Here is a 12,635-nt window from a genome sequence, read left to right on the forward strand (position 1 = left end):
CAGGAAGTCTTTCCTTTGAGCCGTGCACCTCTTCTGTGTCTGTTTTAAAAGTAAAGCAGGTTGTACTTTAGTTAGCACACTGAGAACTGTGCGTTTCTTATTGGCTTCTTTTTTTTTTTTTTTTGGTTTTTCGAGACAGGGTTTCTCTGTGGCTTTGGAGCCTGTCCTGGAACTAGCTCTGTAGACCAGGCTGGTCTCGAACTCACAAAGATCCGCCTGCCTCTGCCTCCCGAGTGCTGGGATTAAAGGCGTGCGCCACCACCGCCCGGCTCTTACTGGCTTCTTGATGAACCAAACTATTCTGTAATTTCAGGCTATAAAAATGTTGACCATTTTTCTTTTCAATGTTACAGTTATATCCATTCATCTGGTTTATTTTATCTGTAATGATGCTTAGTATTATAGTACAAATTCTAATTTGCGTATAAACAAAATCCATCTAGTAACCCCAACTGGCCTGGCACTTTTAATTCTCCTGCTTCAGCCTCCCAAGTAGTGGGATTATAGGCCTGCATCAGTGTATCGAGACCTTACCCCTGCAATGGAGCTGCCATCAGAAGTCAGAGTATTAAAAAATTCTTTCTGAAATAATGAAAGTAATTTTTATTCTTTGCTAGCACCCAAGATGAAAGCAACATTGTTATGAAAGAAAGGCTTTAAATTATATACATAAATTACTGTCACTGTTGTGGGTACCTGACTGCTGCCCACCTAGCCATTTGTTTGCAGCATAAGTGAACCCCAATTTAGAGCTAACTGTGATGGCAAGAAAGCTTCATTAGAGTTGAATAGGAGACTTGGATGCCATCCCAATTCTTCAACTTACCAGTAGAGTTATGATGAATAATTCACTTAATTTTGCTTAATTTTTTTAATTTTTGAATTTTTTGTAGCTTTTCTTCTTAATATATAACCAGAGAGAATAACCAAATTTGTTGTGCATGTTGTTGCATAGTTTGTGTGTATATATTTTTGGATAAAACTTTAAACAATGTATTGTGTATGTGTGTGTCTGTATGAGAGAGAGAGAGTGTGTGTGTGTGTGTGTGTGTGCGCGCGCGTGCGCGCGCATGTGTGCACATGTATATGTAAAACTGGTGTAGACATACCACAGGGTGTGTGGAGATAAAAGAACAACTTTGGTTCTCTGCCTTCACTGTGGGAACTGGGGACTGCACTCGGTTGTCAGGTTACATGATGAGCATTTTACCCACTGAGCTGCACTGCCAGCTCTTGAGTATGGCTTTTGTACAGACAGGTCTTTGTTGCTGGGCTCAAGTGGTCCTCCTGCCTGAACCTTGTGAGGGTTTTCTTAGTTTAAAAGGTGGTGTAACATTGTGCAATGTAGTCATTTCCTGGGGGTGAATAGATTTTTTTCCCTATACTTTTGCTTCCTGAATTGAGCTCTATTATATAGTCAGTAATAATTGCAACTGAACTTGGCATGTATAATAGAGAGGTGTTATTTTATATTTGTTCTCTATGCAATAGATAAAAATACAAGATTTAACAAGAGCACCGAAGTTCATAAAAGAAACACTACAACAGCTAAAAACCATACTGAACCTCACCTAGTGAGGTGACTTCAAAACCTCACTCTCACTAATAAACAGGTCATCCAGACAAAAATTAAACAGAGAAATGCTGGAGTTAATAACATCATGAATCAAACAGACCTAGCAGATATTTACAGAATATTTCACAAAAACAAAAAGAATATACTTTCTTCTAAGAAGCTCGAGGAACTTTCTCCAAAACTATGTACTGGTAAACAAAGCAAATCTCAACAAATATAAGAAAATGGAAATAACATCCTGTGCCCTACCTGACCACCATGGAGTAAAGTTGGATTTCAACAACAACAGAACGCTTGCAAACTCACAGACACTAGGCAACTCACTATTGAATGAAAAATGGGTCAAGACAGAAATCAAGAAGGAAATTAAAAACTTTTTAGAATTGAATGAAAACGAAAACACAATACCCTGTCCTATGGGACACAATAAAGGCAGTTCTGGGAGACAAGTCGATAGCACTCAGTGTCTACATCAAAAAATTGGACAGATCGAATATTAGTAACTTAGCAGCACTCCTGAAAGCTCTAGGGGATATAAAAGGAAGAAATAAATAACTAAGAGAAGAAATAATTAAACTAAGGATGAAATCAATGAAATAGAAGCAAAAAAAACCCCAACAATACAGAGTCTCAATGGAAGGAAGAGTTGGTTCTTTGAGAATCAGTAAGATTGACCAACCCTTAGTCAAATTAACTAACAAATGGAAAGAGAAGATTCAAATTAATATAATTAGAGACAGGAAGGGGGATATGACAACAAACACTGATGAAATCCAGAAAATAATGACATACTTTAAAAATCTGTAATCTACTAAACTGGGAAGCCTATAAGAAATGGATGAATTTCTTGACATTTATATATATAACCTACCAAAATTAAATCAAGATCAGATAAACAATTTAAACAGACCCATAACCCCTGGTGAAAGAGAAGCAGTAATTAAAAGTCTTCTGACCCAAAAAGCTCAATTCTGTGCAGAATTCTACTAGACTTTCAAAGAAGAATTAGCACCAATATTCCTCAAATTATTCCACAAAATACAAATGGAAGGAATAGGAGGCGACACTTACCCCAAACCTGAGCTATACAAAGACCCAACAAAGAAAGAGAATTACAAACCAATGTCCCTATGAACACAGGTCTAAAAATTATCAACAAAATACTTACAAACCAAATCCAAAAACACATCAGAAATTATCTGCTATGATCAACGTGGCTTCAATCCCAGAGAGGCAGGGATAGTTCAAGACATATAAATCAATAATTGTAATGCACCACATAGGGAAAAAACAAAAACCACATCATCATTTCATTAGATGCAGAAAGATGGATTTTTGACAAAAATCCATCATTGCTTTATGATAAAAAGGCCTGGAGAAACTAGGGATACAAGGGACAGGCCTCAACATAATAAGGCAATTTACAGCAATTCCACAGCCAACGCCAACCTAATCAGAAGCATTTGCCCTGAAACCAGGAACATGCCAAGACTGTCCGCTCTTTGCATACCTAGTCAGTATAGTATTTGACATTTTAGCTAGAGCAATAAGACAACTGAAGGAGGTCAAGGGGATACAAATAGACAAAGAAGTCAGTGTTTTATTTGCAGATGATACCCTAAAAACTCCATTAAGAACCTTCCATGCTGATAAACACACAAAAATCAGTAGCTTTCCTATATACAGCTGTCAAACTGAGAAAATAGGGAAAGAATACCTTTCACAATAGCCTCAAAAAATACCCTGGTGTAACTAGCCAAGCAAGCCATGGATAATAAAAACTTTAAGACATTGAGGACCGGGCGATGGTGGCGCATGCCTTTAATCCCAGCACTCGGGAGGCAGAGGCAGGCGGATCTCTGTGAGTTCGAGACCAGCCTGGTCTACAAGAGCTAGTTCCAGGACAGGCTCCAAAAACCACAGAGAAACCCTGTCTCGAAAAACAAAACAAACAAAAAAAGACATTGAGGAAATAGATTAGATATCAGAAGAAGATTTTTCATGCTCTTGGGGTAGTATTAATATAGTGACAATGGCCATCCTACCCAAGGCAATCTGCAGATTTAACACAGTCCCCATCAAAATTCTGGTTTCTTCACAGAAACTGAAAGAGCAATTTTCAGTTTCATATAGAAGCTCAGAAAAATACAGGATAGCTAAAATAATAAAACAATTAATAAGAGATTAATAAAAGAACTTCTGGAAATAATCACATCCCCAATCTCAAATAGCAATACAGAGCTATAGTAATAAAAACATCATGGCATTGGCACAAATACAGACATTTTGATCAATGGAATTGAATTAAAGACCCAGACTAAGTCCACACACACACTTATGAATACCTGCTTGATTTTTTAATAAAAAACAAAGAAGCCAAGAATGCACACTAGAAAAAAAAGACAGCCAACAGACGGTGCTGGTCAACGTGGAAGGCTGCGTGTAGAAGAATACAAATAGATCCGCATTTGTCAGCCTGAACAAAACAACTCCAAATGGATGAAGGACCTTGGCATAAGGAAAACACTTTCTTAACAGGCACTAATACCAACAATAAATGGGACATCATAAAACTTAGAAGCTTTTGTATGACCAAGGACACCATCAATTAGGCAATTGTATATCTCAGTGTGTGTGAGTGTATGAATGTATATATATCTATATACATTTATATATGTGCATATATATCACAATTTTTTAAAAAAATGGGTACAGAACTAAACATAGGTCTCAAAAGATGAAAACAAATGGTTGAGAAACACTTAAAGAAATGTTCAACATCCTAAGTCATCAGAGAAATGCAAATCAAAACTAATTTGAGATTTCATCTTGCACCAGTTACAGTGGCCAAGATCGATAAAACAAATGACAGCTTATGCTAGTGAGGGTGTGGGGAAAGGAGAACCCTTATTCATTGCTGGTGGGAGTGCAAACCTGTACAGCCACTATGGAAATCAGTGTGGTGGTTCCTCAGGAAGATGGGGATAGTTCTACTTCAAGAGCTAGCTATACTACTCTTGGGCAGATACCAAAGGACCTCTGCATCCTACTACAGAGATACTTGTTCATTGCTGCTCTAGTCATAAAAACCCAAAATTTACAATAACTTAGCTGTCCATCAACTGATAAATGGGTAACGAAATGTAGTACATTTATATGATTGACTATCATTCAGCTGTTTAAAAAGTTATTAAATTTACATATAAATGGATGAAACTAGAAAAAAACATTCTGAGTGAGGTAACCCAGACCCAAAGAGATAATATTGTATATTTTCTCTTATATGTGGTTGTTAGCTTTTAAGCTTTCATAGTGTTCTACAGTCTATATAGCCACAGAGATTAGGCACCTAGTGAGGGTCTCCCAAGGAAGGGCATGTAGGAGATGTTGTTTTGAAGAGACAGTGGTGAGACTGGAGTGGGAGGACTAAACGGGGAGAGGAAAGAAGAGAGGGGTGAGGGAGAGAATGTGGGGAGAGATAGCTATATGGAAATCTACCACTATAGAAGCTTCTTTAAATATATACATGTATGAAAGAAATATAAACGGAATTGTCAAATAATGGAGAGACAATGCCCCAACTAGATATCTTATGACACCAGGTACAATCTCCAGTGCCAGGAATGTGTTATATCTATTTCAGTCTTTGGCCAAAGTGGCACCAAGGAAATTCCCAAACATCTCAGACTATTGCCAAAGCTATTGGTTGCTCTCCAAAAACTAATAATAAGGCCCCATTGCTGATACAGCACTTATATAATTCACCAAACATGGAGAAGTAGAGCTGGTGCCTAACTAGAGGTTTCACCCTTAAAGTCTGGTATTCATGGTACCGGAAAATACTCCTAAATGCCACCAGAGGAGAAAGGTAACTATCAACCCAGCTGCTAACCCTGCAATCTGCAACAATGATCTTTCAGCAAGATGTGCTGGTGCAATAGTGGCACAAACATTGTAGGAGTAACCAACCACTCTGATCGGATTTAAGCACATTTCATGAGATGAAGCCCGTATCTGACACTGCTGTGGTGCTGAGAACCCTAGAGTAGAAAGGCCATGGGAAAACCTAATACTATTATTCTTCTAAAGCAGTGGTTATCAACCTTCCTAATGAGGCCCTTTAATACAGTTCCTCATGTTGTGGTGATCCCCCAATCATAAAATTATTTTTTGTTTCTACTTCATAACTGTAATTTTGCTACTATTATGAGCCATAAATATCTGTGTTTTCCAATAGTTTTACATGACCCATATGAAAGGGTCATTTAACCCCCAAAGGGCTTATGATCCAAAGATTGAGAATCACTGTTCTAAAAGAACCATAGCAATAGAACATCTCCTAATAAGATTCTGCTATACCCATAAGTCAGTCCCTGAATCAGCCATCATCCAAGGAACAACTTCTTGCAGTGGGTAGGAACTTACACCTAAACACCTAGACTTATAGCTGTACAAATACAGAGTGAGAGATTTTGGAATACTCTTTCCTATATGATGTCTTCATCAGACCATCCCCCCAGGGCTTAGGGAACTATGTGGAGGCAGAAGCAGAAAGACTGTAAGAGCTAGAGACAATGGGTGACTTAAAGCAAACAGTACCCTCCAAACAGGACAGATTCACATGTAATTCACAGAGCTGTGGCAGCAAGCACAGTGCTAGCACAGGTCAGGGCAGAGGCATCCCACTGCTGAGAAGGGGAAGTGAACATGAACTCCCAACCCTAGCCAAGAAGCTATCTGTACTTGAAATCTGCTTGCAACTGAAAATTTATTTTTCTCCAATGAAGCCTCACTGCGTCTATTAACTATACTTCAGGGCAGGCTCCATACCCAGCGGTAGGTATGCAACCCAAAATGAACTCAATAGGATTTTTATAGATTTTCTGTCTTAAATTGCTGTGGTTGGTATTTTTTTGTCTTATTGGTCTTTTTTCTCGTATACTTTGGTTTCCATTTGTATGGGGGTGTGTGTGCATGTATGTGTTTCTAGTTTTTTGTTCGTGGTTTATTTTTTGTTTGCTTGTTTGTTTTTTAAAGAAAGAATGAAAGAGTGTAGATTTGAGTGGGTGGCGAGGATATGAAAAAAAGTCAATAGGAAAAAAAATACCCTTGAGGTTTGGACTTGGATATGTTTTTAACAAACGTGTAGCTATTGTCTAACAAATGTAAGTTACCAGATGTGTCCTGAGACTCAGGCTTCTCTTTTTATATTTGGAGTAGTAACATCCGTCTTTTATGGGTATTTAGCATGTGTATGTAGGGCGGCAAACCTGACTGGCATGAAATATGCAGGAAAAGTTCATTCCTTTTGTCTCCAGAAAGATAGTAAGCTTAGGACAATATTGACAAAAATTTGAGTAGTAATTTTTCTTTTTCTTTTATTTCTTTTTTTCTTATTATTTTTGGGGTTTTTTGTTTGTTTGTTTGGTTGGTTTGGTTTGGTTTTGGTTTTCGGTTTTTCAAGACCGGAATTCTCTGTGTAGCCCTGGGTGTTCTGGAACTTGCTCCTTAGAACAGGCTGGCCTCAGAATCAGAGATCCACCTGCCTCTGCCTCCTGAGTACTGGGATTAAAGATGTGTGCCACCACTGCCCAGCTGAGTAGCAGTTTTTCAAGATCCAAGAAATGTTTTTGTTTGTTTGTTTGTTTTTTCAGACAAGGTTGCATATAACCCAAACCAGCCTCAAATTCATTGTACAGCTGGAGATGCCCTTGAACTTCTGCGCCTTCTTCCCTGCCTCCCCAGTGGTGCTGCGCTGGGAGGATCAAGCCTATGCTGTGCAAGCACTCTACTAACAGTTATTTCTAGCCCTTCTGTGGTCACTTAAAAACACTGCTTATGTTCTATGCCTTTGCAGCTAATACAGAAGAAGTTGCCTTGTTTACATCATGGATAACACAAAGGAAAAGAACAATTACAAGGATGATCTTCTGCTTAGGATGGGACTAAATGATAATAAAGCAGGGATGGAAGGACTGGATAAAGAGAAAATTAACAAAATTATAATGGATGCCACAAAGGTATGTTCTTGCTTCTTTCAGTATCTGTGATTTATTTTTTTAAAGATTTATTTATTTATGTACTTTATGTATATGGGTCTGTTGTCTGCTTGTACATTTGCAAACCAGGAGAGTTATACGTGGTTGTGAGCCACCACGTGGGTTCTGGAAATTGAACTCAGAACCTCTGAGCCAGTGCTCTTAACCTCTAATTGATCCCAGCACCCAGTATCTATGATTTAGTTAGTATTAAAAGAAAATTACTAGTTTTTGGTTTACTATCATTTTTATTAATTAAAATGTTTTAATATACCATTAAGCTATGAAATATATAAATGCTTTTCAAATCTGTTTTGCTTGTTACGAAGCTTTCTACTTTGAATTTATATAAAAGTTATAAATTAAAATAAAATTCAATAAAATTTTATGCATATAAAAGCAAAAGAATGCACATGTTTTACCTTTTTACCTCTTGTAAATGAATATTAATAAGTGGGTAAAGATTTATACTTACATACATGGATATAGTTTATCTATCTAATCAGAATTGTTACTGATGTATATATAAGCCATTCCTAATCTTTTATTTTATTATGTTGTTTATGTATTTATTTTGAGGCAGGGTCTCACTATATAGTCCTGGCTGTCCTGGTACTCATTACGTAAACTAGGTTGGCCTTGAATTGACGGAGATCTGCCTGCCTATGCTGGAATTAAAGTTCTGCTTACATTTACTAATCTTTATTTTAATGATTTTTCCAAACAGGGTTTCTCTGTGTTGTCCTTGCTGTCCTGAAAGTCACTTTGTAGACCAGGCTAGTTTTTAACTCAGATATCCAGTTACCTCTGCCTCCTGAGTGCTGGGATTAAAGGCGTGTTCCACCACCATCTGGCTACATTTACTAATCTTATGTGTGACAACTATAAAAGAGATATCTAGAAGTGGAATTGCTCTCCAAAATACAGAATATATATATATAATTTTGTGAGTTGCTAAATTACTCCCCATGGCCACTTTGTCAATTTCTATCGCTTCCTCTATTTTATGACCTTATTTATTACCATGTCAAAACTGCACCAAGCCGGTTCTGGTGGCGCAGACCGGTAGGATTTGCTGAAGGAGGCAGAGGCAGGTGGATCTGGAGTTCGAGGCCAGTCTGGACTACACATTTATGCTCTTTGAGCTGACGAGGGAGGGGGACTTGATTGGGGGCGGGGGAGGGAAATGGGAGGCCGTGGCGGGGAAGAGACAGAAATCTTTAATAAATAAATAAATTAATTAATTAAAACTGCACCAAAAGACTGTGTTTCTGAATGTTTTGATTCGCCAAGTTGTGGTAACTGTGTAGTACTAACAACTCAATCAAAAAATGGTCAGAAGATATGAGTAGGCTGTTGTAGAATATTATTTGAAGATATGTTGCATTTGTTTATGATGTGGAATATTTGTTTAATGATGCAGAGATGTGTTGCATTTGTTTAACTCTGTGAAGCTGTGTTACTTTGCCTATTTAAAACACCTGATTGGTCTAATAAAGCGCTGAATGGCCATTAGCAAGGCAGGAGAAAGGAAAGGCAGGCAGAGAGAATAAATGGAAGGAGAAACCGGGAAACCGGGGAGGAGCAAGAGAAGTTTGAGGAGCAAAAAAAAAAAAAAAAAAGAACAAGAGAGAAAGACTCCAAAGGTCAGCTACCCAGCTACACAGCAAGCTACAGAGTAAGAAGTAAAGAAAGGTGTGCAGAAATAGAGAAAGATAAAAGCTCAGAGGCAAAAGATAGATGGGAAAATTTAAGTTACGAAACGCTGACTAGAAACAAGGCAAGCTAAGGCAGGGTAATAAGAATAAGACTCTGTGTGTATTTGTTTGGTAGCTGGGTGGCGCCCCCCGCCCCCACTACCACAAAGAGCCAAAGAACCAAAAAGTAAAAAAAAAACCAACAACAGTAGGCATTTAAGTGAAGAAGATGTGCATATGTCTCAAACATGAAAAGATACAAAGCATTATTAGTCACTTAAGAAATACAACTTAAAAAAAACCCAGGAATATGTCATCTACGTTATTATTGGCTAGAATAGCTATAATAAATAATATAATCAAGAGTGTTGGTAGAGATATGGGGAAGTTGGAGCCTTCATATGCAGTAACAGAGTAATGGTTCAGTCAGTTACTCCAAGGGTTAGGCATGCATTACCATAGATCCAGAAATACCCTCATAAATGCATGTGTATAGGAATGGCAGTGTATGTTCATGCTAAACTGTGTATAAGTCTCTGTAGCAGCATTTTTCATGAGAGCCACGTGTAGAACTAACTTAATGCCCATGTCCACTCTGTTCTGTAGTGGAATAACAGATGGTTCAGTGTCTGTAATGACTCCCTGCTAACGTTATGAAGGAGACCCGTTAGTATGGAGACCCGTGAGGAAGATAACTGAGGGACTAGCTGGCAGAGCTTGGGTGTGCCCCATGGGCCCTCCACAAATGACATTTTTTTATTGTTTTCGTTTTGAATCCAAATCTTAACTCAATTTTTTTTCTTTGTAGTATTCTCTCTTCAAGCTGATGAGGGAGAGGGACTTGATCGGGGGAGGGGGAGGGAGGTGGGAGGCGGTAGCGGGGAGGGGGCAGAAATCCTTAATAAATAAATAAAATTTAAAAAAAAAAAAAGAATTATGTGGTTTAGGTGTGTGTGTGTGTGTGTGTGTGTGTGTGTGTGTCTGTGTGTGTGTGTGTCTGTGTGTGCATACATGATGTTAGTGGTGAATCTAGGGCCTCGTGCATGCTAGGAAACCCTCTTTACAGATAAGGAAACTGACCCAGAAGGGTGAAGTTGCTTTCAGATGGCAGTGTGACTCCAGCGTGCCCCTCTTGGCCACGAAGTCACTGCAGTGGCCCTTTCCTTCTGACACTTCCCTTCTGCTTCATTTTCTCTGTAGGGGTCCAGATTTTATGGAAATGAGCTCAAGAAGGAAAAGCAAGTCAATCAACGGATTGCCAATATGATGCAACAAAAGGCTCAAATTACCAACCAGCAACTAAGGAAAGCACAGTTAGAGGTATTTATCTAGTTGCTGGAGTGAGGCTGGTGGAATGGGGTTTGTGTGACTAGGCGTGCGTAGTCAGCAGGCACTCATGCTCTGCTAAGCCCCCCTCTACACCTTTCCCTGCATAGAGTCAACGCTGTCTGGCTTCAGAGGATATAGTTAGCAGAATTAGGATTTGACCCATAGCTTATGCTGTTGTATTATATATGTGCTTTGCACCAGACAAAGCTCTTAAACAAATAGGGCTAATTTGCCACGGTGGATCTGAGTGGGGGGTTAATTCTTTAAATTAGAGTAACCATGTTTTAGTAAAATAAAAAGTTATACTACAAGTGAAATACCAAATGAACATAATTTTTTTTTTCTGGAATGTCATTTTGTTTTTTTTTTAATTTATTTATTTATTAAAGATTTCTGCCTCCTCCCCGCCACCGCCTTCCATTTCCCTCCTCCTCCCCCGATCAAGTCCCCCTTAAAAACCTAGAGGTTTTTGTGTTCTCCAGAACTTGGAGGGAATAAATAATTCGAAGTTCTCAAAGCTACTGGAAGTTATTTCCATAGAAAAGTTTGGAAAGAACCAAGGTTTGTGACACCCGTGGAAGATTGCCAGCTCCAGGCAGACAGGTTTCTCCTGGTCAGACTAAAGCTATAGACAGATGAGTATTTTCTGTTAAAATCTGACCCAATTTTCACGAAGCACTGAACATAGGGAAGCACTCTCTACTGACAAGGAAATTGACATAGGAAGGTGAAGTAATTTTCAGATTACTCAGAGCTGAGCATAGTAATAAAATTGCAGTATCAATCTGACATGCTGCAAAATCTTTATCTTACAGTGGAGTTCAGAGATCAGGAAGTTCCTTTAATGAACCATATCATTTTTTCATAAACACTTTTCCAGAATATTATTTTAATTTGATTTTTATTGTTGGTATAGTTATTTTCATAAAACATTATATTAGTTTACATTTTCAATATATGTGTTACTTTCTTCAAATGCTTGCTGTAAACCAGACTTCCTTAATTTTGTTACATTTTTCAGTTTTGCTGTGTATATAATCTCTCCAACAGATTTCACGGATGTTTTAGTTTACCTTCTATTGTATCAGAGAAGAAACTCCTCTCACACAGCACTCATCCTCTCATTACGGGAATATGTTCTTTTATTCTGTTTGTTATGATACAGGTTAAGTAGGCGGCATAAGAAAACCAAAACAGCAGTTTCTTTCTTATAATAAAAAGTAATCACTTATTACGTACTTTTCCTATGGAGATAGGAACAAACATATATCCAAGATAGGCACTGATGTCAGACCAAATAACAATCCCATAAAAGCCTTGTTAGTGAACAAGTAAGTTTATTGGACTTACTTATAGGGAGAATGTGTGAGCTACTTATAGGAAGATGACTCAAAATCAGCTTATCACTAAAACATCATAGCCCAGCATGGGTGATGACCTCCTAAGATCTGCATGGATGAAGTCCCTCCTGCAGCTGACCTTCTACCTCCTATGTGCTGTCACCTCTCATGACCACAGGTAGAGGGACAGGAGTGTGTGCAGAGGGGAACCGGACGCACAGGAAGGAGTGAATTATTGTAATCTCAGATGAGGTCCAGTCACCCTTGCCCCACTCTTCCTAGGAGGGAAGGTCAGTAAGCTGGGTCTTGTGAGGATCTCTCACCTGAAGTCACAGTTGTTCTGACTTCAGAGTAATACTTGCCAGGCCAGGCCTGGAGTTCCACAGCATCCCTGGCTCTGATTACCATAATAATTTCAGACATAGATTTTTCTTAAATCATACTATTCCATCATCTCCTGGTATTATAATTACTGATCTGACAAAAGTATCCCATGTTCCATTTCCTGGTGAGGAAGAAGTAGTGTTGGGTAGATTAAAAGCAAATAATTCACTGTTAAACAAGTAAGAAAGAAGTTGCAAACAGTATTTAAACTCACATTCTTGTGGCAGCAACTCTAGTTACAGGGCCACACATAACTGTGCTCTCTAGCTGG

At 38.5% G+C, this 12,635-nt stretch overlaps 1 protein-coding gene across 1 annotated transcript in view; it reads left to right on the forward strand.

Moving 5' to 3' along the window:
- Polk (DNA polymerase kappa) overlaps positions 1–12,635 on the forward strand; it is a 59,251-nt gene that overhangs the window by 15,757 nt on the left and 30,859 nt on the right. The window contains exons 2-3 of the mRNA XM_005356455.3: positions 7,434–7,596; positions 10,512–10,631. Coding sequence (XP_005356512.1) covers positions 7,465–7,596; positions 10,512–10,631 — 252 coding nt within the window. The 5' untranslated portion in view covers positions 7,434–7,464. The remainder of the gene's footprint in view (positions 1–7,433; positions 7,597–10,511; positions 10,632–12,635) is intronic.

The sequence above is a fragment of the Microtus ochrogaster genome, chromosome 19 (genome assembly GCF_000317375.1).
Source record: "Microtus ochrogaster isolate Prairie Vole_2 chromosome 19, MicOch1.0, whole genome shotgun sequence".
In the NCBI taxonomy this organism is placed as follows: domain Eukaryota; kingdom Metazoa; phylum Chordata; class Mammalia; order Rodentia; family Cricetidae; genus Microtus; species Microtus ochrogaster.